This window comes from Genypterus blacodes, unplaced genomic scaffold (assembly GCF_046128005.1).
Source record: "Genypterus blacodes isolate CSIRO-AG114 ecotype Tasmania unplaced genomic scaffold, CSIRO-AGI_Gbla_v1 ptg000157l_1, whole genome shotgun sequence".
Taxonomy (NCBI): Eukaryota; Metazoa; Chordata; class Actinopteri; order Ophidiiformes; family Ophidiidae; genus Genypterus; species Genypterus blacodes.
The window spans coordinates 194,148-216,178 of record NW_027466958.1 but is presented as its reverse complement, the minus strand read 5'-3'; the positions used below and the strand labels follow the sequence as shown (position 1 = coordinate 216,178).

At 47.9% G+C, this 22,031-nt stretch overlaps 2 protein-coding genes across 6 annotated transcripts in view; both read right to left on the bottom strand.

The window, feature by feature from the left end:
- Nucleotides 1-408: 408 nt before the first annotated feature.
- Nucleotides 409-1,907, bottom strand: spink4 (serine peptidase inhibitor, Kazal type 4). Its single transcript, XM_076167311.1, has 4 exons — nt 1,698-1,907; nt 1,414-1,445; nt 987-1,096; nt 409-565 (listed from the first exon to the last, which is right to left on the bottom strand). The coding sequence occupies exons 1-4, from the start codon at nt 1,747-1,749 to the stop codon at nt 520-522; spliced, it is 240 nt and encodes a 79-aa protein (XP_076023426.1). The 5' UTR covers nt 1,750-1,907; the 3' UTR covers nt 409-519.
- Nucleotides 1,908-2,668: 761 nt separating this feature from the next.
- LOC143013592 (phospholipid-transporting ATPase ABCA1-like) overlaps nt 2,669-22,031 on the bottom strand; it is a 31,624-nt gene continuing 12,261 nt past the window's right edge. For 2 of the 5 annotated variants that reach the window (XM_076167267.1, XM_076167268.1), the window contains exons 8-48: nt 20,850-20,939; nt 17,165-17,408; nt 16,865-17,004; nt 16,634-16,750; nt 15,132-15,326; nt 13,661-13,869; nt 13,401-13,577; nt 13,077-13,299; nt 12,578-12,799; nt 12,264-12,468; nt 11,776-12,157; nt 11,536-11,667; nt 11,284-11,423; nt 11,034-11,171; nt 10,715-10,944; nt 10,542-10,614; nt 10,235-10,437; nt 10,093-10,144; nt 9,887-10,000; nt 9,623-9,771; nt 9,375-9,499; nt 9,114-9,212; nt 8,835-9,024; nt 8,638-8,732; nt 8,497-8,529; nt 8,271-8,376; nt 8,054-8,128; nt 7,690-7,859; nt 7,421-7,598; nt 7,197-7,312; nt 6,883-7,027; nt 6,660-6,783; nt 6,419-6,548; nt 6,132-6,315; nt 5,907-6,013; nt 5,653-5,794; nt 5,400-5,534; nt 5,183-5,286; nt 4,965-5,057; nt 4,609-4,852; nt 2,669-4,518 (exon numbers count right to left, since the gene is read on the bottom strand). In XM_076167267.1, the coding sequence (XP_076023382.1) occupies nt 4,375-4,518; nt 4,609-4,852; nt 4,965-5,057; nt 5,183-5,286; nt 5,400-5,534; nt 5,653-5,794; nt 5,907-6,013; nt 6,132-6,315; nt 6,419-6,548; nt 6,660-6,783; nt 6,883-7,027; nt 7,197-7,312; nt 7,421-7,598; nt 7,690-7,859; nt 8,054-8,128; nt 8,271-8,376; nt 8,497-8,529; nt 8,638-8,732; nt 8,835-9,024; nt 9,114-9,212; nt 9,375-9,499; nt 9,623-9,771; nt 9,887-10,000; nt 10,093-10,144; nt 10,235-10,437; nt 10,542-10,614; nt 10,715-10,944; nt 11,034-11,171; nt 11,284-11,423; nt 11,536-11,667; nt 11,776-12,157; nt 12,264-12,468; nt 12,578-12,799; nt 13,077-13,299; nt 13,401-13,577; nt 13,661-13,869; nt 15,132-15,326; nt 16,634-16,750; nt 16,865-17,004; nt 17,165-17,408; nt 20,850-20,939 (6,174 nt within the window). In that variant the 3' untranslated portion in view covers nt 2,669-4,374. The remainder of the gene's footprint in view (nt 4,519-4,608; nt 4,853-4,964; nt 5,058-5,182; nt 5,287-5,399; nt 5,535-5,652; nt 5,795-5,906; nt 6,014-6,131; nt 6,316-6,418; nt 6,549-6,659; nt 6,784-6,882; nt 7,028-7,196; nt 7,313-7,420; nt 7,599-7,689; nt 7,860-8,053; nt 8,129-8,270; nt 8,377-8,496; nt 8,530-8,637; nt 8,733-8,834; nt 9,025-9,113; nt 9,213-9,374; nt 9,500-9,622; nt 9,772-9,886; nt 10,001-10,092; nt 10,145-10,234; nt 10,438-10,541; nt 10,615-10,714; nt 10,945-11,033; nt 11,172-11,283; nt 11,424-11,535; nt 11,668-11,775; nt 12,158-12,263; nt 12,469-12,577; nt 12,800-13,076; nt 13,300-13,400; nt 13,578-13,660; nt 13,870-15,131; nt 15,327-16,633; nt 16,751-16,864; nt 17,005-17,164; nt 17,409-20,849; nt 20,940-22,031) is intronic. The other 3 variants (XM_076167270.1, XM_076167271.1, XM_076167269.1) reach the window with 3 other exon arrangements.

Genomic DNA, 22,031 nt, shown 5'->3' with positions numbered 1-22,031 from the left:
GGATCTAAAACAATTTCTGTTTTGCCAAGACCTCTCACTGTGTGTGTGTGTGTGTCATTCTGTGCTTCTGTTCTGCTTCTGCTTTCCCCTCTCTCTCTCTCTCTCTCTCTCTCTCTCTCTCTCTCTCTCTCTCTTTCGCTCACATACACACACACACACACACACAAACACACACACACGCTCACTTTATTGACCACTGTGTTACTCAGTATCAGCACTGCAAACACTGCACAGTCTGACAGAGATAACCACTGGATCATTCACCTCCTTCTTCCAGTTAGAAAGGAATGTTTGTCATTTACCCCCCAAAAATCCTTTCCTTTCCTTTCCTTTCCCTTCCTTTCCTTTCCTTTCCTTTCCTTTCCTTGTCGAGTATTGTGTTGAAATAAAAACCAAACTCTCAGAGGGTTTTGCTTCACTGAGGAACATTTATTTGTCATGGCGATGACACAGCGATGACGGTATCTGGTTCTGGTTTGAAAGATCCTGATTGGTCGCCTCCTGGTTGATCTCCATCGCTCAGCAGCTCCCCTCTTTGGTGATCAATATGTCCTTCCTGGTTAAGCTGCAGGAAGAATTTTAACATGACATTCAACTTGTATTATTTTATTCACATGGGCTTAATTTGCCCCTACAGCCGGAGCTTCAAGCGTGGCTGTGATTCTTACATTTTCAAGAAGAATCAACTCATCATAGTCCAACAAAAGTGTGTGTGTGAAACCTTCTGATAGGTTTGACTTCACAGCGTCACTATTGATTATGTTTTTAATGGAGGAGGCCCTGCTAGCTGCTGTCACCTTTGTTGTTTGGCTTTTTTCTGATCTATCAAACTCACAAATCTGTGCCCAGATGGACTGAAGTGTGCCATCTACTGGTAGAGATGATACAAACACAGATCTCTCAGGGTTGAGTCAGACAAAAGTCCACTTGGACGATGCTGAGCTGTGGAGGCCATGGGAGAGGCGCAGCTGTGTGTGTGTACTCACTGTCTCTGGACACACAGGGCACACTCGTTGGCATAAGTGTTTCCATCACTGCCACACACAGGGGCCAAGTTCATGGGGCACGCATCGATGTTTGTGCCAGGACAAGATGGCTGCCAGGAAAACATGGAAGGAAAACACACAGAAGTGAGCTCGACACCAAACAACCCCACTGTCCCTGCATCCATACAACCGTCAAACTAACTGTCCAACTAACCAACTCATCAACCAACTAACTCACCAACTGACTGACCCACCAACCCAGACCCAGACCCAGCTGACCCAAACTGACCGACCGAATGGCTGACAAACGGGCCAACCTATCAACTATCTGATCCCCTGATCCATCAGCTGACTGACCTGCTCACCAATAACCAACCAACCACTGTCACACAGATTCAGTTCAGTGTTTAGATCAATGATGTGTCACCTTCCTCATGTGCGCAGAGTTCTCCTCGGCATCTGAGAAACAAACACAAATTAATTAAACATTTAACACAGAATGAGTTTATTATGATACACTGTATAGTATATCATATAAACATTTTGAAGGAAGGACTGGATTATTGTGGTTAATCCCCATATTCAGGGTTTCTTCAGCACCATGTGAATTATAAGTATTACGTGGTTTACAAAAAGTCCATGCTGACATAAAATCGCCCTAGAAAACAGTGGCGTCTGATACAAAGATGCTTTATGGTGATTTTGTGTTACCTGTCGCCAAAAAGATGAGCAGGAGTCCGAAGAAAACAAGTTTTCCAGTCATGATGTCGGCAGATTAACAAGGAGGCCTGTGATGAGAGACCCGTGTGTGTCCTCGCTTAAGTAGTAAGCCACGTGTGAAAAGAGTGGGAATAAAGCAGCTGAGAGATCACACACACACACACACATACACACGTACACACACACACACACACACACCTCCACTTGTGTAAATAAGAGATCACTCAGATCAAATGTGCTGAGTCATGGCTCAACCTGTAGAATCCCAGAGAAACAGGAGGCAAAGTTTGTTCTGTTTTTTTCAAAATGTATGAACTTTATTTATTCATGTAAATAGTAACTATACACAATGGGTAACAGACTCAAACAGCTGTTGTTTAATACTTCGTAATGTAAACAAAACATATTGCGCACCAGAAGAGGAAGTCATCAGCGTGGTACTGTGCGTTTGTTTTGTGTCGCACTGCTCCTCTCTGTGTTGTGACGCGGCGTGTCGAATATTCTCACGTCTGACTCGTCAAAAACCTGATTGCTATTTCCAGATGTGTGTGTGTGTGTGTGTGTGTGTGAGAGGGGGGACATTTTGCCTTTAAAGTGCTCAAATTTAGCCGAGGAGTTTGTTTGGTCAAGGCTCTGATCCCCTCATGTTGGGAGCTGAATGAAGGAGATGTTTGATCCCCCCAAAGAAGAAAGAAACCCCTTAAAGATGTTCCATTTTAGAAATCGAAGCCCTGAGCACCACAAGTAAAATTCTACTCGACTATGGTCCCTGTTTCTGTTTGTCTGTCTTGAGTTGTGGAAAGATTCATCTGGGATCGTCAAAACAAAGAGGGGGGGGGGGGAGAAAAGCTGAACTTGAGGAAATGTGTTGACATCTTAGTGGTAGCTTATAGAAACATGAGGATTTTGGCAACTTCACGAAAAGATACAAAGCGTCAAGGTGCAGTCTGATGAGATTGCAGATTGTATAGGTATATGTGTGTGTGTGTGTGTGTGTGTGTGTGTGTGTGTGTGTGTGTGTGTGTGCTTTTTTATGTTGCTGAAAATATGAGAGGAGGTTAAAAGTGAGGTCACGGTGAATTTATGAAACTTTACAAAACAAAAAGCCTCCTCAAAGTGACGCTGGTTAATCAAAGCCTCCACCTTCAGCTCTGTTTGGCACAGGTTGCTGTTTGCTCACTCACAGGTGTGTTTGCTCACTCACAGGTGTGTTTGTTCACTTACAGGTACTGTTTCAGACTCCACAACACCACAAAATGATTGATCTACATCATGTCCACATCTGTGCCAGCTCAGATCTGAAAAAAACACTGCCATCGCGCCTCCAAACACACACACATACATTTCAAGCTTCTTCGTGTCATTACTCCCAGACCACAGACTGATACAGATGTTCTTCTTTTTACAACAGGATTTGGATGTAGTCACCACACGGACGTTATAGTTATAAACTCGGCAAACAAACATGGACGGAGCAGGATTTCAGTCCGCTCCGGTGCTGTACAAGCCGAGTTGACCTCATGCTTTGGCACACACACACACTTACAAGTGCTAAGAGTCAAGGTGAGTGTGTGTGTGTGTGTGTGCCGGTGGAAAGCATGCAGTAGATATTCCCAACACACTTTCAAAGACCAGTTGAAAGTGTCTGACCATCCTCGGCCTACTCCTGTTTCCTGTTTCCTGTTCGTGACGCCATCTTATTCGTTGTGTTTCCGATTCCGTTTAAAAAGGGGGCGGGGCCAATTACAGTAACTGACAGCCCATTAGATTTAAAATGATGTCAAGCCACCACAGAAAAAGCTCCTGTGACGTGTTTGTGTCCGTCCTATACATTCATAGGTACTTTACATACATTTATGTTGTTGTTATTGTTACCGGAGTGCTCTGATTTCTCTCCCCACCATAATACAGTTAGGCACTGTGCTGGACAATGTCAAAGACAACAACACCGGATAAAAAACAGACAGAATGGTTATTATCTCCTTAGAGGTTATCTTCAAAATAACGGATCAATTACGTCAAATGCAGTCACAATAAGCTTGATTGGACGTTGAATATCAGCTGGATTGTAGCGGCTCTGAACCAGAATTAGCTTTATAAAACATCTGCGCTCGGTAACAAAGAGAGATTGAGAGACCCTGAATAAAAAGTAGTCAGTCCGTCGGGTGGCGGTTGGCAGTGAATGATTGGAACGTTTCTCTTTCCACTGTCCCCATTTCACAGAGGAGAGTAGCACAAACACAGTCTCACTGAATTACTGACGGCCACGTGTGACCACGGATAACTTGTACGCCGCGTCCTTGTCCTGCCGTCTCTTCCAAGTGTTGAGTCGTCTGTCTCGTAAAGGAGAAGCACCGGTCTCCAGCCCTCACAGGAAAAATCTCCTCACCTTTAAATATACAACATCTTTTTGTTTCATCTTGCATTGATTTGCATTGAGAATTCATTTGTTTCAGTGTCTGAGCGCCTGCAGCCTCTGCCTCGTCTTCTCTCCAGAGGCTGTGCGCTTAGCTGCAGGTCCACTGAGAAATAATTAAAAAAGACTAAAAAAATACAAATAAAAAATGAACACAGTTGGCCTCCTCTTCCTCAGATTAGTGGTCCTGTTTGCTGGGGTGGAAGAGGTGGGTGAAGCTCAACAGCGCCCCCTGGTGGTATAGGGCGGGAGTCAGACACAACTCTCCCGGGCTTTGTTGTCCATGAGAAAGGAGTCAAGCTGGGAAATGTCCACCACCACTGCATCTCGCTTGTTCAGGTGCATGTCTCTCTGATGGTCTTCATCACTTTGGTCCTTTGCGAAATTAACAAACACCTTAGGGACGAGAAGGAGAGGAAAGAGGAAGTTAGGCTTTGCTGGAACTGAACTCGCACTCCAGTTGGGCTTTGCGGTGAATGTGCTTACTTGGTCTAGTGTGGTCTGAGAGACGGAGTAGTCTTCTATTCTGAGCGCCTCCTTGTTCTTAGAGAGCATGGAGAAGATGCGGGCGAGGGAGGTGAGGGAGGAGGGCAGCTGGTACTGCAGCATGTTGCGGTGCTTCTCCTTCAGCGTGCTCCCTGGCAGCTCGCGCTCAATGAACTCCGTCACCGGCTGAAGGTCCGGGTCCGGCCCTGCCACCCTCAGGATGATGGTGTATCCATCACCAAACCTGACAACACAGAGAGGAACATTTACTTTATGGCAATTCCCAGGATGTTCGCAATGTTAGGAAGTCAACATGTGTGTGATCTGGTTGGGAATGCTGCAGTGTGTATTCCTACCTGTTCTTGAGGTGCTGCACGCTGCCCAAACAGCGGAACCTGCCGTTGACCATGATGGCCATCCTGGTGCACAGCGCCTCACACTCCTCCATGCTGAAACATCAGGATTCGGTTCAGTACTTCAATTAGCATCTCATTCAAGTCAAGTTAAGACCTATTCTACTCCTTTGTCCAGCTTTAATAGTGTAGATTTGCGTTTCTGTGTTTCCTAATCTAACCTGTGAGATGTGAGGACCACAGATCGTCCCTCTTTGATGATGCTCAGGATGGCGTTCCACAGGGCACGGCGGGCCTTAGGGTCCATGCCTGTTGTCGGCTCATCCTGTCCACATAAAGCAACACATTCTCAGTCAGTGTTAATCACATGTTGGTCCTGGTCCTGCTGCCGTTGCCGGGCCTCCTGCTGCCCTGAGGGGTTTATTGCGTCAGACTCACCAGAAACACCACCGGGGGTCCTCCAATGAGAGCGATGGCGGTGGACAGTTTCCTCATGTTTCCGCCACTGTAGCTTCCTGCCGACTTATCCACATACTTGATCAACCCTAACTTCCGAATGCCCCAGTCAGCCACCTAGTGGAGAGGATAAGGTTTGTTTATGGATCATCTGCATGTTTAGTTCATTATTCTGTGTGTGTGTGTGTGTGTGTGTGTGTGTGTGTGTGTATGTGTGTGTGTTTTCCTTTCTGACCTCGCACACTTCCTTCTCAGGCACCCCTCGCAGGATGGCGTAAAACTCCAGGTGTTCTCTGCCCGTCAGAAGGTCGTTGATGGCATCAAACTGGGGACAGTAGCCCATATTCTGATGCACCTCATCGATCTCTGAGGTCACACTGGAGGGGTAAGGAATTGATATTTATAAACATAACTTCGTCTGACTGTGGATCTTTCATTTATAAATGCAATTTCAGTCCAGTTCTGCGTTGCTGTGATGATGTATCTTACCTCTTCCTCGCCAGGTAGGCTTCTCCACTGGTGACCAAAGAGTCTCCAGTCAGCATCTTGAAGGTGCTGGTCTTTCCTGCTCCATTCACACCCAGTAAGCCAAAGCACTGCAGGGAAAACACAACATCAACCATCCATAGACACATTCTACCACATGAAGCAGTTCTCCAGACGCTTCAGTCTGCATACATGTGTGTGTAAATGGGTGAGACGTCTCTGCCGTACCTCTCCGCGGGGGATGCCCACACACAGCCGATCCACCGCCGGCTTCTGCTTCCGTTTGTAAACTTTGGTGAGCTGCCGAAGCTCCAGGATGTCCGACTGTCCTCCTCCGTTCAGGATCCTCTGGCGCTCTCTGGCTACGTCCTCGTCCTCTTCACCGATCGGCTTCAGATGACCGGTGGACGACCTGAAAGTCAGAGAGGACGAGGTCAGGTCAAACTCCCAGAGATTTCAGCTTTGCGAGGTCAATTTGAAGACTGACAGCTGATACAAAAGGCTCGTTAACACACCTGGCCTTGATGCAGAAGCGGTATTGGATGAGGACTGTGATGAAGAAGAAGATCACACCCTCGATGGCCATAGCAAACAAATTCTTCCCAACCATGTCCCAGGCCAGAGGGGAGCGGAAACGGTTTTCACCTACAACACAGCAACAAGAACCAGAAGACAAAGCATTTAGAACACAAATACTTAACAGGCATGCACATTTGTCCGAAGCAACAGTATCCTAGCATGGTTAGCTGGACTCACCAAACCTCTCCAAGGCGTCGGCCATTGCCTGGTTCTTCACCATGTCGATCAGTCCTCTGCCCAGACAGAAGTGAGGGAAGATGAGAAACACGTTCTTCAGGATGTCGTTGACGCCTCCAACCTCCTGAAAGAGAATTCAATAGAGGCGACGATGGTTGAACACATGTTTGGAATGAATAGGACTTCAAGATTCAAGATGCAAAAGCAGACAAACTATATTTACATTGTTTCCAAATAGCTCCAGGACGAAGGTGGAGACGCTGCCGTTGATTCCGATCAGTATGTTGACGCTGGTCAGGACCACGTAGGCTGTGCTGGGGATCTTAAAGAAGAAGGAGGCCGGGTACATCAGAGGAGTGATGGACCAGCTGGAAGGAGACGCAAAGAGAATGTGAGAGGAGCAGATGGGGAATAAAATAAAGGACGTGTTCCTGAACAAACTAACAAACAAGTCCATTCTTTGTGTGTGTGTGTGTGTGTGTGTGTGTGTGTGTGTGTGTGTGTGTGTGTGTGTGTGTGTGTGTGTGTCTGACTCACCCATACAGCAGCAGGAGCAAGGCCAGCACAGGCAGGTTGGTAGAGGAGACGTACGCGTCTTGTTGGAAACACACAAAGATGATGATAACCAGTGTGGCCGGGACGATGTAGTTACACTGCGAGGAAGAGAGAGAAAAAGAGTTTAAAAAAGAGGCAACAGCTCCGCCATGTTTAATATAATCCTCACAGCAACACGGCTGAGGATCGGGACAGCGGTGTCTCACCATGTCCCAGACAAAGTTGGCCAGCCAGTAGAGGAACGGCTGCACGCCACTGATGAACTGCAAGTGCTTGGCTTTATTGACCCTCTCCTGAATGAGGAAGACCACAAAACTGGCAGGGACGAAGGACATGGCGAAGATAACGCAGATGGACACCAGCACGTCGACTGAGGTCGTCATCCTGAGAGACGGAGGAGAGAATTCAACAGTCAGGGAGGAGACATGGGAGAAACGGGAGCAGGGTGCAGACGTGCTGTGCCTGTTATACTCACAGTGCAACCTGGGACAGCTGCTCCTTGGTGAGGTTGAGCGGGTGATTGAACGCGGTGATGCCGTACTTGGCGGGGTCCTTGCCGGCGGGCAAACTGGCGCGGAGGATTCCGTTGTTCATCACGCTGAGGAAGGACCCGATGCTGTGCCAGCCTTTGTTGTTAAACCAGATCTGGAGATAAGCACAACGCGTGAGATTTCACTTTCATAGAGAAGAAGAAGAGAAGAAGAGATCAAACTGAGGCAATGTTTAACTCTTCCCACAGTTTCTTCTCTGCTCTGTGTTTTAATTTAGCTTTAGTTTGTTTTCTTCAGAGTTGAGCTGAAAGTAATCATTACACAATGAATGAATGAATGCTTCCTCACCTTGACGTTATTCTTGGTGTCCAAACCTTGGACAAAATTGGACAGACTGCTGAAGAACCGATCTGCCGCTGTCCCCTGTTGGGAGGACAGAGGAGACAGAGAGAGAGAGACAAGAAGAGGGAAGACAGATTTAGTATGCGGTACATTTTTGTCCTCACGCTCTACATTAGACCGTTAGCTGCAGGATGTAAATGGATGGAGTATGTTGGTGTCTCACTCTTTCCAGGTGGAAGCGTCTCCGCAGCTGAGCGATGGCGTTGTCGATTTCGTCTCTCTGAGGGAGGACTTGAGAGCTCCGGACGCCCAAAGAGAATCCACCGTATCTGTGAGGAGCAGACAAATGTTAATGACGGAGAAGGACACAGAGTAGGAAGGCGTTGCGATGCTAATAACACACAAATACGGACAGGAAAGTGGAATGTGGGCCGAAAAAGTCAAAGTACCTGAACTCATTGACCCAAATCTTGTTCTTTAAGCTGTGAGGGGAGAAACAAAGAGTCAGGACAGAGAAATATGTACTTTCATACACATAAACATTAGAACTATGATTAAAATGAAATGGTGATGTGTTATGGTTGTATTACCTCTTGCCAATGATCTGGGCGTAGGTTTTGACCAGGTAGTCAGAGATGTTTCTTCCAGTCAAGTTCTGCAGGGTGTCTGTCTCACTGATCTTCATCTGGGTGGACACACGACAGCAACAGTTACAGTGTGTCTTTGTTATGAGTGTATGTAGTTGATTTTGAGTTAAGCGGTTGTAGTGTCCCTGTTTGTCACTAACCTGTGGTGGTGGAAGCCCTCCAGCGCCGGCTGGACACTCGGGCAGCATCCTCTTTCTCCCCTCACAGCTGCACTCACACAGAGGAGAGGGGTTCTCCATGGTCCAGTTGCCCTGAGCGAACATGCCCATGACGCTCTGAGAGACCGGCGGGATCGCCCACTCCTCCTCCACTGCCGCACAGGGGATGTCGCTGGAACACAGACGGGGGACAAATGAGCGTGCCTGTTTGGGAGCAGGGAGAAGCTCCTGACAGCAGCTTCAGTAACATGTTCCACTTACTGTATGGCCTCTCCCTCCATGCAGTGTGTTCCAAAGCCGGGTTTGTCTGTCAGAGCTTCCAGTAGTTTGTTGGCGTGAGCATCATCGGGCCGATCATTACTGCAAGGAGACAAACAACTCAATCACAAACGAGTACAACTATTTATGAACTGTATAAATGATTTAGTAATGGCAGTAAATAAATAAGGGGAAAAAAGTGGCAGACAACTGTAAATGAGAGATAAATGGATGAAGACAAGGATGAGTCCCGTCATATCTCACCTGATGAAGGTAAACTGTTCTCCATACATGCTGTGATCTAAGGCCAGACTGGGGTACTTTCCAAATGGAGGAACAATCAGGCTGAACACCAGGGCGATACACACAAACACTGCTGGTAGGACAATCTGGAAAATAACAATGACTTTTTAGATCCACAAACACAGAACACACATGACATGTGACTGATACACTGCTCACTTCCTTATATTCCTACATTGGATACATCAACATGTGCTGTGTGTGCATACCTGAGCAAAGAAGCCTTTCCTGGAGCGGCGGGCGTAGAGGAACCGTTTCCATAGTAGCGCAACAAACTGCTGTCTCTTCAGACTCCAGCCTTTGACCTGGTATGAACCTTTACCGTCTGCGCCGCCCAGCCAGTCTGTCTCCCGAGATTCTGTGACGGAGAGACACGGAGAGACACAGAGAGTGAATTTACAGAGCCGGATATATGCGTCCTCCTCTGCAGCGACTTCATGCTTCCCAATGCATGCTGGGTACAGCAGTTCTACCTGGATCACCTTCAGAGTCGTTGAAATCATAGTCGTCCTCGGTGAAGGGCTTCAGGCAGCTCTTGTGGTCTCCAAATGCGTGATGTCGGCGAGTCCGGGTCGGCACCACTCCATCTGTTACCACAGTCAATAAGGTCCCGTTAGCACCAGGTAACATGAATACAGAATTCTATTCATTACAGACATGAATGTGTTGTAACTCTCACCTGAAAGCTCCACAGCATCCACTCCACTGTCCTCAGCCACCTTCAGGAAAATCTATAGGATACAAGATGATTGATTTATAGATATCAGCCAGACTTGGACCAGCAGGAGATGACAGATGACAGATGATCTACTGGTCCTCACCTCTTCCAGGGTGGTGTCAGATATCCCGTAGCTAGATATTGCCAGGTCGGTGAGTCGGTCATCCAGCTCGTGGAACAGCTCCACGAAGGCTCCGTCTTTAGCTGACTGGTAGGGCAGGATGTAGGTGAGCTCGTGGCCCACGTCCTCTACAAGCCGAGCCTCGGGAACGTGCTTGAAAATCACATTGGAGATGAGGGACACGTCTGCAGGGAAGAGAGTGAAGGGAGACAGAGAGACGAGAGAGTCAGATTTGCACTTAGTTTGGCAGAGAACATGGATGGAGCTGTTTAGGGTCTGTTCGGCTTACCAATCATGGTGGTTTCGCTCTCTGGTTCGCTGCCCAGACCAGCATCTGAGCTGCTCTCAGACATATTGTCGTCCTGGAACGAGGAAACACAGGCAAACGCATTAGCAAAGCGAGACCTGATAGAATGCTTCCCTCTCTGAACTGTAACACATTCAATACAACATCTCCACTACCTTCTCGGTCTTCTTGCTGTAGGACACGGTGCTGGCAGAGTTCCTGCAGGACTGGAGTGCCAGCTCGTAGTCTCTCTTCACCAGGGTCAGGTAGTAGCCTGTTCCAAGTTGAGTCTTCAGGAAGAGAGAAGAACCCACGCAGCACAGTTTGCCATGGGAGATGATGGCGATGCGGTCGCCCAGGATGTCGGCTTCGTCCATGTGGTGGGTGGAGAGGAGGATGGTGCGCCCTGAGACAGCAGGAGGTGATGGTCATTAGTAAATCATCAATGCAATTTCAAATAAGGAAGAACTGCAAGAAACTGTTCAATCTGCTCACCTTGTCTGTACTTGAGCAGCAGGTCCCAGATGCCCCTGCGTGCGTAGGGGTCGACCCCAGCAGTGGGTTCGTCCAAGATGACAACCTTTGACCCTCCAACGAATGCCAAGGCCACCGAGAGCTTCCTTTGCATGCCTCCTAAAAAGACAACGGGGTGAAGAGTCAGCGAGACATCAACATCTGGACAGAACTGCGCTCCAGTACAGTTTGTGTGGGTTCAATGTTTAAAAAGTAAGCAAGGCCAGCTGACCTGACAGTGTGCTGGTGCGGGACGTGCGTTTGTGAGGCAGCCCCACGTCGTTCAGGATCTGCTCCATCTCAGCCTTGACTATTTCCTCCGACAGCCCCTTCAGACGGGCGTAGAACCAGATATGCTCCTCCACTGTCAGCCTGGATTACACGAGACAAACATGCAAACACAGTTACCACCTGGTATAAAACACTCAAAGAACAAGAAGTTACATGAAAAAAACCAGCTCAGAGCAGGATGGAGTATACGTACATGCTGAAGAGGACGTTGTGCTGTGGACAGACACCCAGATTCTTCCGGATTGTGCTAAGCTCAGTGCGGATGTCTTTACCCAGGATGTAGGCTGTGCCTGAGGTGGGCGGGAACAAGCCCGTCAGGATCGACCTGTAGAGAACAGACAGTTACCATCTCTGCTCTGTGAGCGTTAACAACAACCCAAACACAAGCAGGCATGCTCCTATAGGTGCAATACACAGTCTATCTATATCTTACATAGTTGTTGTCTTGCCAGCTCCATTGTGGCCCAGGAAGGAGGTGATCTGCCCTTCATAGAATCTCAGGGAGAGTCCGTCCACAGCCAGTTTGTTTCCGTGACTGTAGACCTTGACCAGGTTTTCGATGTAGACTCCTGGGTCAATGTGGGTCGGCTCCTCCTCAATACACACAGCTGAAGATTCAAAAGAAAACATCTGGTCAATGGAATCCATGTTTGATGAGTTTATAGAAAACGTTCCCGTCTTAAAGAAGGAGAGACTGTTACCGTCAGCGTTGCCCTTCTTTGACAGACGAGTGGAGATGTTCAGGTTCTCCTTCTCTCCACACCAGTAGGTCCTGGTGAAGGGGAAATACCAGGGTCTGGGTATTCCAAACTGACCTGGAGAGGAATGGTTGCTTATTTAAAGGCTGTGTTTCAGAGACTTGTATTCAGATTACTTGTCGATGAAGCACTAAGATTGTTACAGAAGTTGTCCGTGACTCACCAGGGAATACGGATTCAATGTACCAGGTCATTATCCCGTAGAGGACGGCGTCAAACAGCATGAGGGAGATGGAGGTGGTCAGGTTGTAGCTGTCGTCCTCCAGAGGGCTGGCCAGCAGGTTGGACCACTGGATCCCTACACCCTGCTCCTCAAACAGGGCAAAGTACTCACAGCCAAAGCCAAAAGCCACAGGAGACAGCAGGCTCTGAGAGAAGGAGAGGAGAAGAGATGATGTGGTTAGTCACTGTTCATAAACTTCATATTCAAAACAAATTGGTTGCCACTTTATATTGGGTATAAATGTCTCTACCCACCACTATGACTTTGGCCCCGAAGCCCACATAGTCTTGCCAGGCGACACACAGCACGTAAGGCAGGTAGAGGGTGAAGTAGATGATCCCGCCGCAGGCCGCTGCCAGGTTGGCGCGGGAGAACAGGGTGCTGATGAGGAAGCACTGCATGATGGTCACCACACCGAAGGAGCCCAGGAAGAGGAAGACCACACCGGGGTCACTGTAAGGCAGCAGGTTGCCCATCTGAGGGACAGAAGGATGAATCATTGTCTGAATTTAGCTTCATGAATCACTCCTATTATTCAATTTCACAACATTTTTAGACGATGAGGTGAATTGGATCATGTTAAGTGTTGAGTATGAAGGTGAACAGAGATCATTGTGAACGTCTGTGAGTATGACTTCATGCGTAAGGGTTCAACCCCGTGAATCACTTGTTTTCCACAGTTTACTGACTTTCCTACATGATGTAGCAGCGTACACACACGTGTGTGTGTGTGTGTGTGCATGTGTCTGTTACCTTCAGCAGCATCACCAACAAGCCAGCGCTGATCAGCAGAGGAATAAAACTGCTGATGAACCAGCTGAGCCACAGGATGCCATTGTTCAGTCCCATGATCCTCATGGTCTCCTTGAGCCGCGCCTCCTTCTCGTACACCACGCCTTTGATGATGATGGCCACAGAGTACATCCAGGCCAGGGTCATGAACAGAGGCATGGACCGGCTCATCACCCGCAGGAACCTGTGAGAAGATGAGACGGAGGAGCCGAACATGAGAATTTGATGCACAGTTATAAGAGGATGAGAGGAGACGGACTGATGAGGGAGGAATAGTTTGCTTACATGTCATCAACATAGCAGGGATAAGGCATCTGCTGAATGTAGACGCCTGTCCGCTCCTTGGTACCGGTGATGGCTCTGATGATTCCGTGCTCGATGACGTCCTGCAGGTAGGAAAACCCTCCCCAGATGTATCGCAGGTCCTCAAAGGGATCTGCCCGAGGACCAGGGTCCCAGTACCTGCAAGGAAAGAGCCATCTAAATCATCTGCACACCTAAACTGCTCCTAAACATCACAGATGTATAGATCCAAAGCTCCGTACCCATCTTTGATCTTGTTGGTCCTCTCCACATTGTCGATGTCCATGCGGATCTTGTAGTTGACATTGAGAGGCAGGTCTGTGCTGTTGCCGTGCGCGATGTCAGGGAACACTATACCCGCCCAGAACTTCTGGTTGTTAAGGAGACCCATGGACTTGTTGACCAGTCGCTCCTCGTTGGCCACCGGCTCCAGCTTGTCCAGGTTCACACACTAGGGAAGCAAAGACAGGCAGAGAAGGGTTAAGAGGTTTGTTTTAAAGTATGAAGAAGAATTCCTTCTTGTTCTTGTTCAGAGGTCGATGACCCCTGTGAGCTTCATTGCCTGACACACAAACTCACGTGTCCTGGATTGACACAGATTTAGAGACCTTCAGCAGATTAGCCTCTCACGTACAAATATGCTGAGGTGACATAAGATGAACCCTAACCTACATACCAACAACCTCATGAACATGCAGCATGCTCTTCATGCTGTGTGAGGCCTTGGCATAGTTCTAACACACTACAGTATATGTGCACTCCTTACACTGCAGTCTGTAGGTCACTGGGTTGCCAGATGTAGGATTTTGCAAGAGGATTTCCTTTGTGTCACATGGGAAACTAAGGGTTAGCAGGGTTTGCTTTAATAAAAGGGTAGTTAATGTGTGTGTGTGTGTGTGTGTGTGTGTTAGAGGCAGAGAGGAGAGTCAGTGAGGCTGTGTTTAAATGCCACAGGTGATTGTTGTTACTTGTCATCACTGTTTGTCGTGGAATGTGTCGATGATTCACACACAACCTGATCATTCTGGTCCCTGTGTGTCAGATAGGCACCAAGTCTATTGGATAAATTTTTCCATTGTACCGCGATGCTGACCTCATAGCCATCTGAATGAAGAAATTCCCCAACATGGATGCATATGAACACACTTCATTCAGTCACAGATTAGATTAGATTAGATTACGAGCATTTGGCAGACGCTTCTATCCAAAGCGATTTACATTACATTACCACCCTACGCAGAGGGGGGAGCAATTGAGGGTTCGGTGCCTTGCTCAGGGGCACCTTGGCAGGGACTCGAACCGGCGACCCTCCAGTTCCCAAGTGGAAGCTCTACCCACTGGGCTACAAGTGGAAGCTCTACCCACTGAGCTACTGCCTACTGCCTTCACAGACAGGGGTGGCGACTCAGAGGCAGCATAGCATTGATTAGATTTGCTGAGGCAAGAAGGGAACATTTGATTTTGAGGTTTTTAGTAGCCGGGCATAGTCTGGATGGAATTTGAAAGTACATTACAAACCAATGGAAGATCTGATTTTATAGTAGCCAATTGGCGTTTAACCCATCTTCCAACAAGTCTTCTTTGTATCTTGACCTAAATGGAGTTCATCAGATAACAGATCTGACTCACTGCCGGCGGCCATGATGAGATAAGGACTTCTTACTTCTCTTCTTGGTATTGAGCTGACGTTTCAGTTTTTGCTCTCACGCTCACCTCCATGAAGCGAGAGATGGTCTGGATGGCCTGGTCGGTCTCGTTGAAGACGTCTCTCCAGGTGTAGGCAGATCCTGCAGGTCTGCGATCCTCCGACACCTTGGATAAGAAGTCGGACACGTCGGACACTCGCCACTCTGTCTCAGCCAGCTGGGTGTTGAGGAACGTGGCGCTGGCGTTATTCTGGAGCAGAGTCTGTGAAATGAAGGATGTCAGTGTTTGTTATGTGGTGTATCTAGGTCTGAGGAACAACATGGGAACAGCTGAAAATGATTGTCTCACAAGGCAGGAAGAGAAAAAGAATGTGCAGCCATAAAATGCTAAATGTAGGTCAAAGAACGGCCAGAGAGACGTAAACATGGGATAATTAAGCTTTATGACTTTCAGTAGCTCTGCACTGTGTGTGTGTGTGTGTGTGATTGTGATGTTTGTGTGTTATTTCTCTCTAATATCATCTTCTAGAATCCCTCTCCCTTGTATTCCCAAGTCAAACCAGTTGGTCCATTACTCATTTTCCAGGCATCGGCCCAAATACCACAAAACTACTGTAGTGTAACAGTGGAAGCCATGTTGTTTTCCAAGTGCATGCAACAACAAACTCAATGACACAGAATCCGTTTCCTTGCGACTGACTAAGCGACCTGTATGTGAGGACACCTGTTCAATGCAGATGTGAGTCTGAAAAAACAGCAGGTGATGATCTGAGTCCTTCTGAGCTGATACAGTGTTAAAGTACAAAGAGAGACAGTAAACACACTGCACTACACTCGTCACTGTAAACATCTGAACTGTCTTATAAGTGGGTCAACTGTGACATAAACAAATCATAAATCATCAGAAATAACTCCACACTACCCTCTGAGACCACTAGGTGGAAGCAGCGGTTACGTGAACAACACAGAGGAGTGCGTGTGCCATTTGATTCCATCGCCCTCTGAAACTGGACATGGTGGTAAATGGCCGACACTCGTCTCACTTTAAGAGAACCACAGGCGCTTTGTTGGCTTGTTTATGCCTTTTTCCAAAACTATGATGTTGTTATCAGAATGAGACAGTTCTTCCACGTTCACTTTGGTCTGCCTTTGCCTCGGCTCTATTTCTGGTTGTGGACTAGATTCTGGCTACGGCCACAACAGAAAATCACTCAGATTTCACATCAGCAAGAATTTGGATCAACTGGTGGCAGAACGACAGGGGAAGAACATTTAGGTTTGTGGGATTTAGTCACGGACAATCTCAACACGGAGCTCCATGAGTTAGTCTGGGCGGGTGGTTCTTCATTCAGCAAGTCACATTGGAGCTATAATTATACTTTATTCACAGAGATGCACTGATTATTGTCTTTAACTCTTTGACTCTGTCTGTGCTTGAGGATGGGTTAGGTAACAGGAACTCGCTTATCTTCCACTTCCTTGTGAGTCTTTGTGATTGAACTGTTCAATATACAGGCACGCTAAACACATGCAGCCGTATGTGTGTGTGTGTCTGTCTGTTCCACTCACCCTGACCAGGTCCATCTCTTCGCTCTCCTCTATGAAGTTCCAAACTTTAGGCCTCATCTCCTCCCACATCCCTCCGAGATCTCTGAGTACTCCTAGTTCCTGGAAGGTCTTGTTCACCTGGAAAACACACAGACACACACACACATAAGAGACATCAACAGGTGTCATCTCATGGGGATGGGTTCCTGATTGTGTCTGAGGTGGTTGCCGTGCAGGGGCAGCCTGTCGTACCTCGTGGATGATCCTCTGAGTGGCTGGAGTATCCGGCGTGTAGAGGATCTTCCCCATCAGCAGAGGCTTCAGCGCTCTCCAGATCATCCTGGAGATGGGGCTGGACTCCAGGCTACGCATCATGTTGTTGCAGTACGGGGCTGTACAGTGAAAACACAAAGACACTCGTGCTTCATGACCTTTAACCTCAGCCTTGATGAAGAAGCTCAATGAGGAGCCTAGAAGTCGTGTAACCTAACATCTGATCCTCGAAAGTCAAAGTAAACAAGTCGGTGCAATCCAATATCTACGGGCACTTACTAGACGAGTTGTCGTAAACGGAGTGAGGCTCGCTGTCGCTGTCGTTGCCATGGTTTCCGAACAAGGCCTTGTAGTTGTTGTCTTCGTACCAGTTGAGAGACTTGATCTTGAGGCCGCCTCCCTCCGGGTGTCCGCATACGATACGGGACACAGCCTGGTACATCTGGTTTGGAGAGGTGGTGGCGTTGGTAGTCAGGTACAGGATCTCCTTACGCATGTCCTTCCAACTGTTCATGTTGGCAAACTGAGGGACACACACACACATAATGAGGCACACTGGCATAGAACGAGCATCCTTCCAAATCATAATATTGATATAATAGAGGGTGCAAATGCAAACACACCACTCCAAGATTCTTGGACTTTATGTAAATCTACATGCAAACACACACACACACATACACAGAAGTTCTCAAAGTGCTTGTATTGAACAAAACACCTCAACTCTGTGTCTGTCTGTCTGTCTGTCTGTCTGTCTGTCTGTCTGTCTCCTCCCCCCGCTGCATGAGATGTGATAAATATATCTGTGTGTTTACGTAGCTATCATCTTTCACAACTCAGAGCAATGTGGGGCACCTTAAATGAACCGTGTGTATGTGTGTGTGTGTGTATGTGTGAACCTGTAGGTATGAAGCTAAAGGTTATCACCGGCGGCAGCACGAGTGGTTTTCCCATGTTGGGCAGTGAGCGCTGCACTGTTGAGTGGAGACACTTTGTGCTCAGCTGCCTGTGTGACCGCGATAAATTTAGCCACTGTTCTCTACGCTATCACAGTGTGAGTGTGTGTGTCTGTCTGTGTGTGTGTGTGTGTGTCCTGGTACTGGATTATTAAATGTATAAATACAACTCAGTATCCACTTAAAAGTTCTACCCTCAGGAGTGTGTTTACCTCACACACACACACACACGCTGTAGCCCGAGGGCAGCCATGTTGTTTCATATCAACCCCACATCGTTCCTAACCCACAGATATTCAGCTTTCCTTGACATTCCTTCAGCTGTTTAAGGAGCTCTGACAAACTGAATCACCTTTGCTTCACATTTCTTAGAACAGAACTCTAACTCTTTATCTCATCTGACTGCTGCCTGTTAGCACACAGAGAGAGAGCAGAGAGAGAGAGAGAGGTTACTGCAGGTCGTTCACTGACATGTCGCCGCAAGTTCCTCAATTAACACCAAAAATCGTATGTCACCGGCTTGTGACTCGTGACCAAGCAGAGGAAGAATGAGGAGGAGGAGGAGGAGAGGAGGAGAGGAGGAGAGGAAGGGCCTTTGTGTGAGAAGAAGTGTAGGAAGAAAGAGGGAGGCAGTGGCTCAGTGGGTAGTGCTTCCGCTTTGGAACCGGAGGGTCGCCGGTTCGAGCCCCTGCCCTGAGCAAGGCACCGAAACCTTAATTGCTCCCCCCTCTGCGAAGGGTGGTAATGTAATGTAAGTCGCTTTGGATAAAAGCGTCTGCCAAATGATCGTAATGTAATGAAAGAGAAAGAAAGGCTAGAGCAGAGAGAGAGCAGGGGAGAGGAGAGGAGAGTAGGAAGAGAACAAAGAGAGGTTACTGTCGGTCACTCCTCTAATAGGCAAACCCTCTGCAGGCACAACAAGTAGAACACTGCACCACACGCACCCAGCACTTGATGAACCTGATGGAGGACCAACAACACACAAACACACACAGTGGAGCTTTTCTCCTGACACGCTAGCTTCATGCCGAGCGATGATGTCATTTTTAACTTTAATCCTTCCACCTTTTTCTCATTTTCTTCTCCATAGGCCTTGAAATACAACACGGCGCTCTCACAAAGAGAAAGTGGGGCTGATGTGACCACAAACACACACACACACACACACTCACACACACACACAGAGCGAGAGATCATGTGCGAAGTTGGTTTGCAGCTGAGCCGAAAGCCGCATCAAACCGTCACATGCTCTGTCTCTGTGTGTGTGTGTGTGTGTGTGTGTTTCTTTGTGTAGGTGTTTATATGGAGTGTGATATTCTGTGTGCATTAAAAAGGTCTCCTCGTTTATCCTGCTGCGAAAAACCAGGAAGCGCTCACGCCTGTGTGTGTGTGTGTGTGTGTGTGTGTGTGTCTGAGTATGTGTGAGTGTGAGTGTATGTGTCATTTCCTTCGATGCGAGATGTCCATTAAAGCGGGAGGTGTCTAGGTGAGTAATACACACACACACGCACACACACACACACACACAGACACACACACGTCCCACAGTAACCTCGCCTTGCCCTGTCTGAGTGGAGGTTACTTCAGTTCAAGCTTCAGCAGAATCTAACCAGACGAATAAAAGAGAAAAAGATTCTGAACACGGGCCGCTTGTTTAAATTGCCGCAGGTTGTGGGCAGACACACACACACACACGACCACACACGACCACACACACACACACACACACACACAGACTTTATTTGGCACAGTGTCATTTCAGGAGAATTGGCTGGCCTGGAGGATGAAACGCCACAAACGTGTGTGAGCTCCGACGAGTAGAATTCAAGCAGGAGGCTGATGTTCCGTGCAGATAACAGGTTGTGGATTTCTCCGTGGGGGATCAGGTGTTGGGAGCAGAGGTTACTGGAGTTCATTCACACTGCGGCCGCCTCAGACTGGGCCGAGAGCTGCTGCACGCCACAAAGAGGGCCAAGGCCACCCTGATAGATCCTGATAGATCCTGATAGACCCTGATAGACCCTGATAGCGTCTATTCCCCTACAGGGCCGCTGTAATAAGCAGGGAAAGGAGGTCAAATCTGCGGCTGCCTCGGCCTTGAGCAAGAGAACTTTACTCTGTTCACAAAGACACGTTCGGCTAAATGCAGCATGGGAAGCGTCTGATAGCAAAAACATGTTTACACACATAAAGGGGGAAATGATAGGCAGTGGCTTAGTGGGTAGAGCCGGAGGGGTCGCCGGTTCAAGTCCCTGCCTGAGCAAGGAACCGAACCCTCAATTGCTCCCCCCTCTGTAACGAGTGGTGATGTAATGTAAGTCGCTTTGGATAAAAGCGTCACACACACAGCTGACACACACACACACAGCTGACGCTTTGTGTTTTGCCTGCTCAGCACAGCAGCTGCTTCAAAGAAAAGAGGTTGTGGTGTGCGTGTGCTTCTCTCTACATTCCCACCGCTCAGACTTGACAGACTGACACCACAGTTCATTGGCGGTGTGTGTGTGTGCAGCTTCCTGTGCCTGTGTGTGTATGCAAGACTCTTCTGCTATCATTTCCAACCACAGACCCACTTCACACAGTGTGTGTGTGTGTGTGTGTGTGGTCAGAATGTTCAGGCAAAAGGACAACAAGGTCTCCAGAACATGAAGATATGGTGGCCAGCAGATAAAAGCCTTTAACTTCTGTGACCACACGATTAAAAACATGACTAACATATACTGACACATGAACGAAGCCTTTATCATCTTTATCTGTGTGTCCTGTGCGTGTGTGTGTGTGTGTGTGTGTGTGTGTGTGTGTGTGTGTGTGTGTGTGTGTGTGTGTGTGTGTGTGCTTGCACTGGGAGCCATTTCTTAGTAAAAGAGTGATTGATTTTACTGAAACATTATCAGCAAGGGGATGAACTTTACAAACAAACACCTGGCTGGTCTTAACAGTGTGTGTGTGTGGGGCGTGGGGGTTGGGGTGGGGGGTTGGGGTTGTGTGTGCTGCACTGTGTGGCCTACCTCCACGGCCAATGCTCCCAGGCTCTCCAGCAGGTAGTCGGTGGCAGCTGAGACTTCCTGGACCACCTTGGGGTCGGACCTCACATCCTTCTGTTGCACAGAGAAAAAGCACAGACGACGTCAGACAGGAAACACATTAAAGTCATGATATGTGGATATAAACGCAGCACAACAAGAGAAACTTTAAATACTATTTGATATTTTCACACTATATAAAGCATAGTTTCTGTTTTTCGCTGTATTTTTTATTGTCTAATTTCTATGAATACATTATATTGTACAAAGTATTCTTGTTTACATTTTGTTGTCTTATCATTAGTAATGGTGTTTCTTTAGTGCCATTGATCATCTGGTGATCCTGGTTTCACCTCACAGGGGGCAGAGCAACGGGGTCAAAGGTGAAAGAGGAGGGAGGGCGGGAAAGAACAGCGGGGGTCAATGTGGCTTTGACCTCCAGAGGTCTATCACATGTCTCTCTCTCTTTCTCTCTCTCTCTCTATACACGTGTGTGTGTGTTCTTGTCTGTCACACATTGCGGTCATGTCTGACACTCACTACACAGGTGTCACTAAAGACAATAGCAACAGCATGCACTCACTCTCTCTCTCTCTCTCTCCCCCCCCCCCCTCTCTCTTTCTCTCTCTCTCTCTCTCCCTCTCACACACACACACACACACACTGGTCAGTTCTCCTCTTAGATTTGGAAGGGAACTTTCACTCTTGCATCATCAGACGTGTCCATGTTTCAACATTCCTCTCCTAAAGAGCACGAGCTGTGTTAGTGAATATTAGATGAATCATTTCCGTGTTAAGTCACCGCTCACCACCACACACACACACCCAAGAGCTCAGGACCATCATCCTCATACAGAACTGAGAAAATAGTTTAGGATGACTTATGATCTGTTGATCTCTCTCTCTCACTCTCACTCTCACTCTCTCTCTCCCTCTCTCTCTCTCTCTCTCCTCCTCCTTTGTCTTTTCCTCGCTCTAGAAGGTCAGTAACGCTGAACAGAACGTTTTGTCCCCCTGTTGCCAAGCTTCTGCATGGTGACTCATGTTTAACTCAGAGGGTTTTACGGGCAGGGCGCCGGAAGAAACAGGAAGAAGAGGGTGACACGCGGGGCCAGAGAGGATGTGGAAGAATGTAGGGTGAGAGACAGACTTTGAAAGAGGGAGACG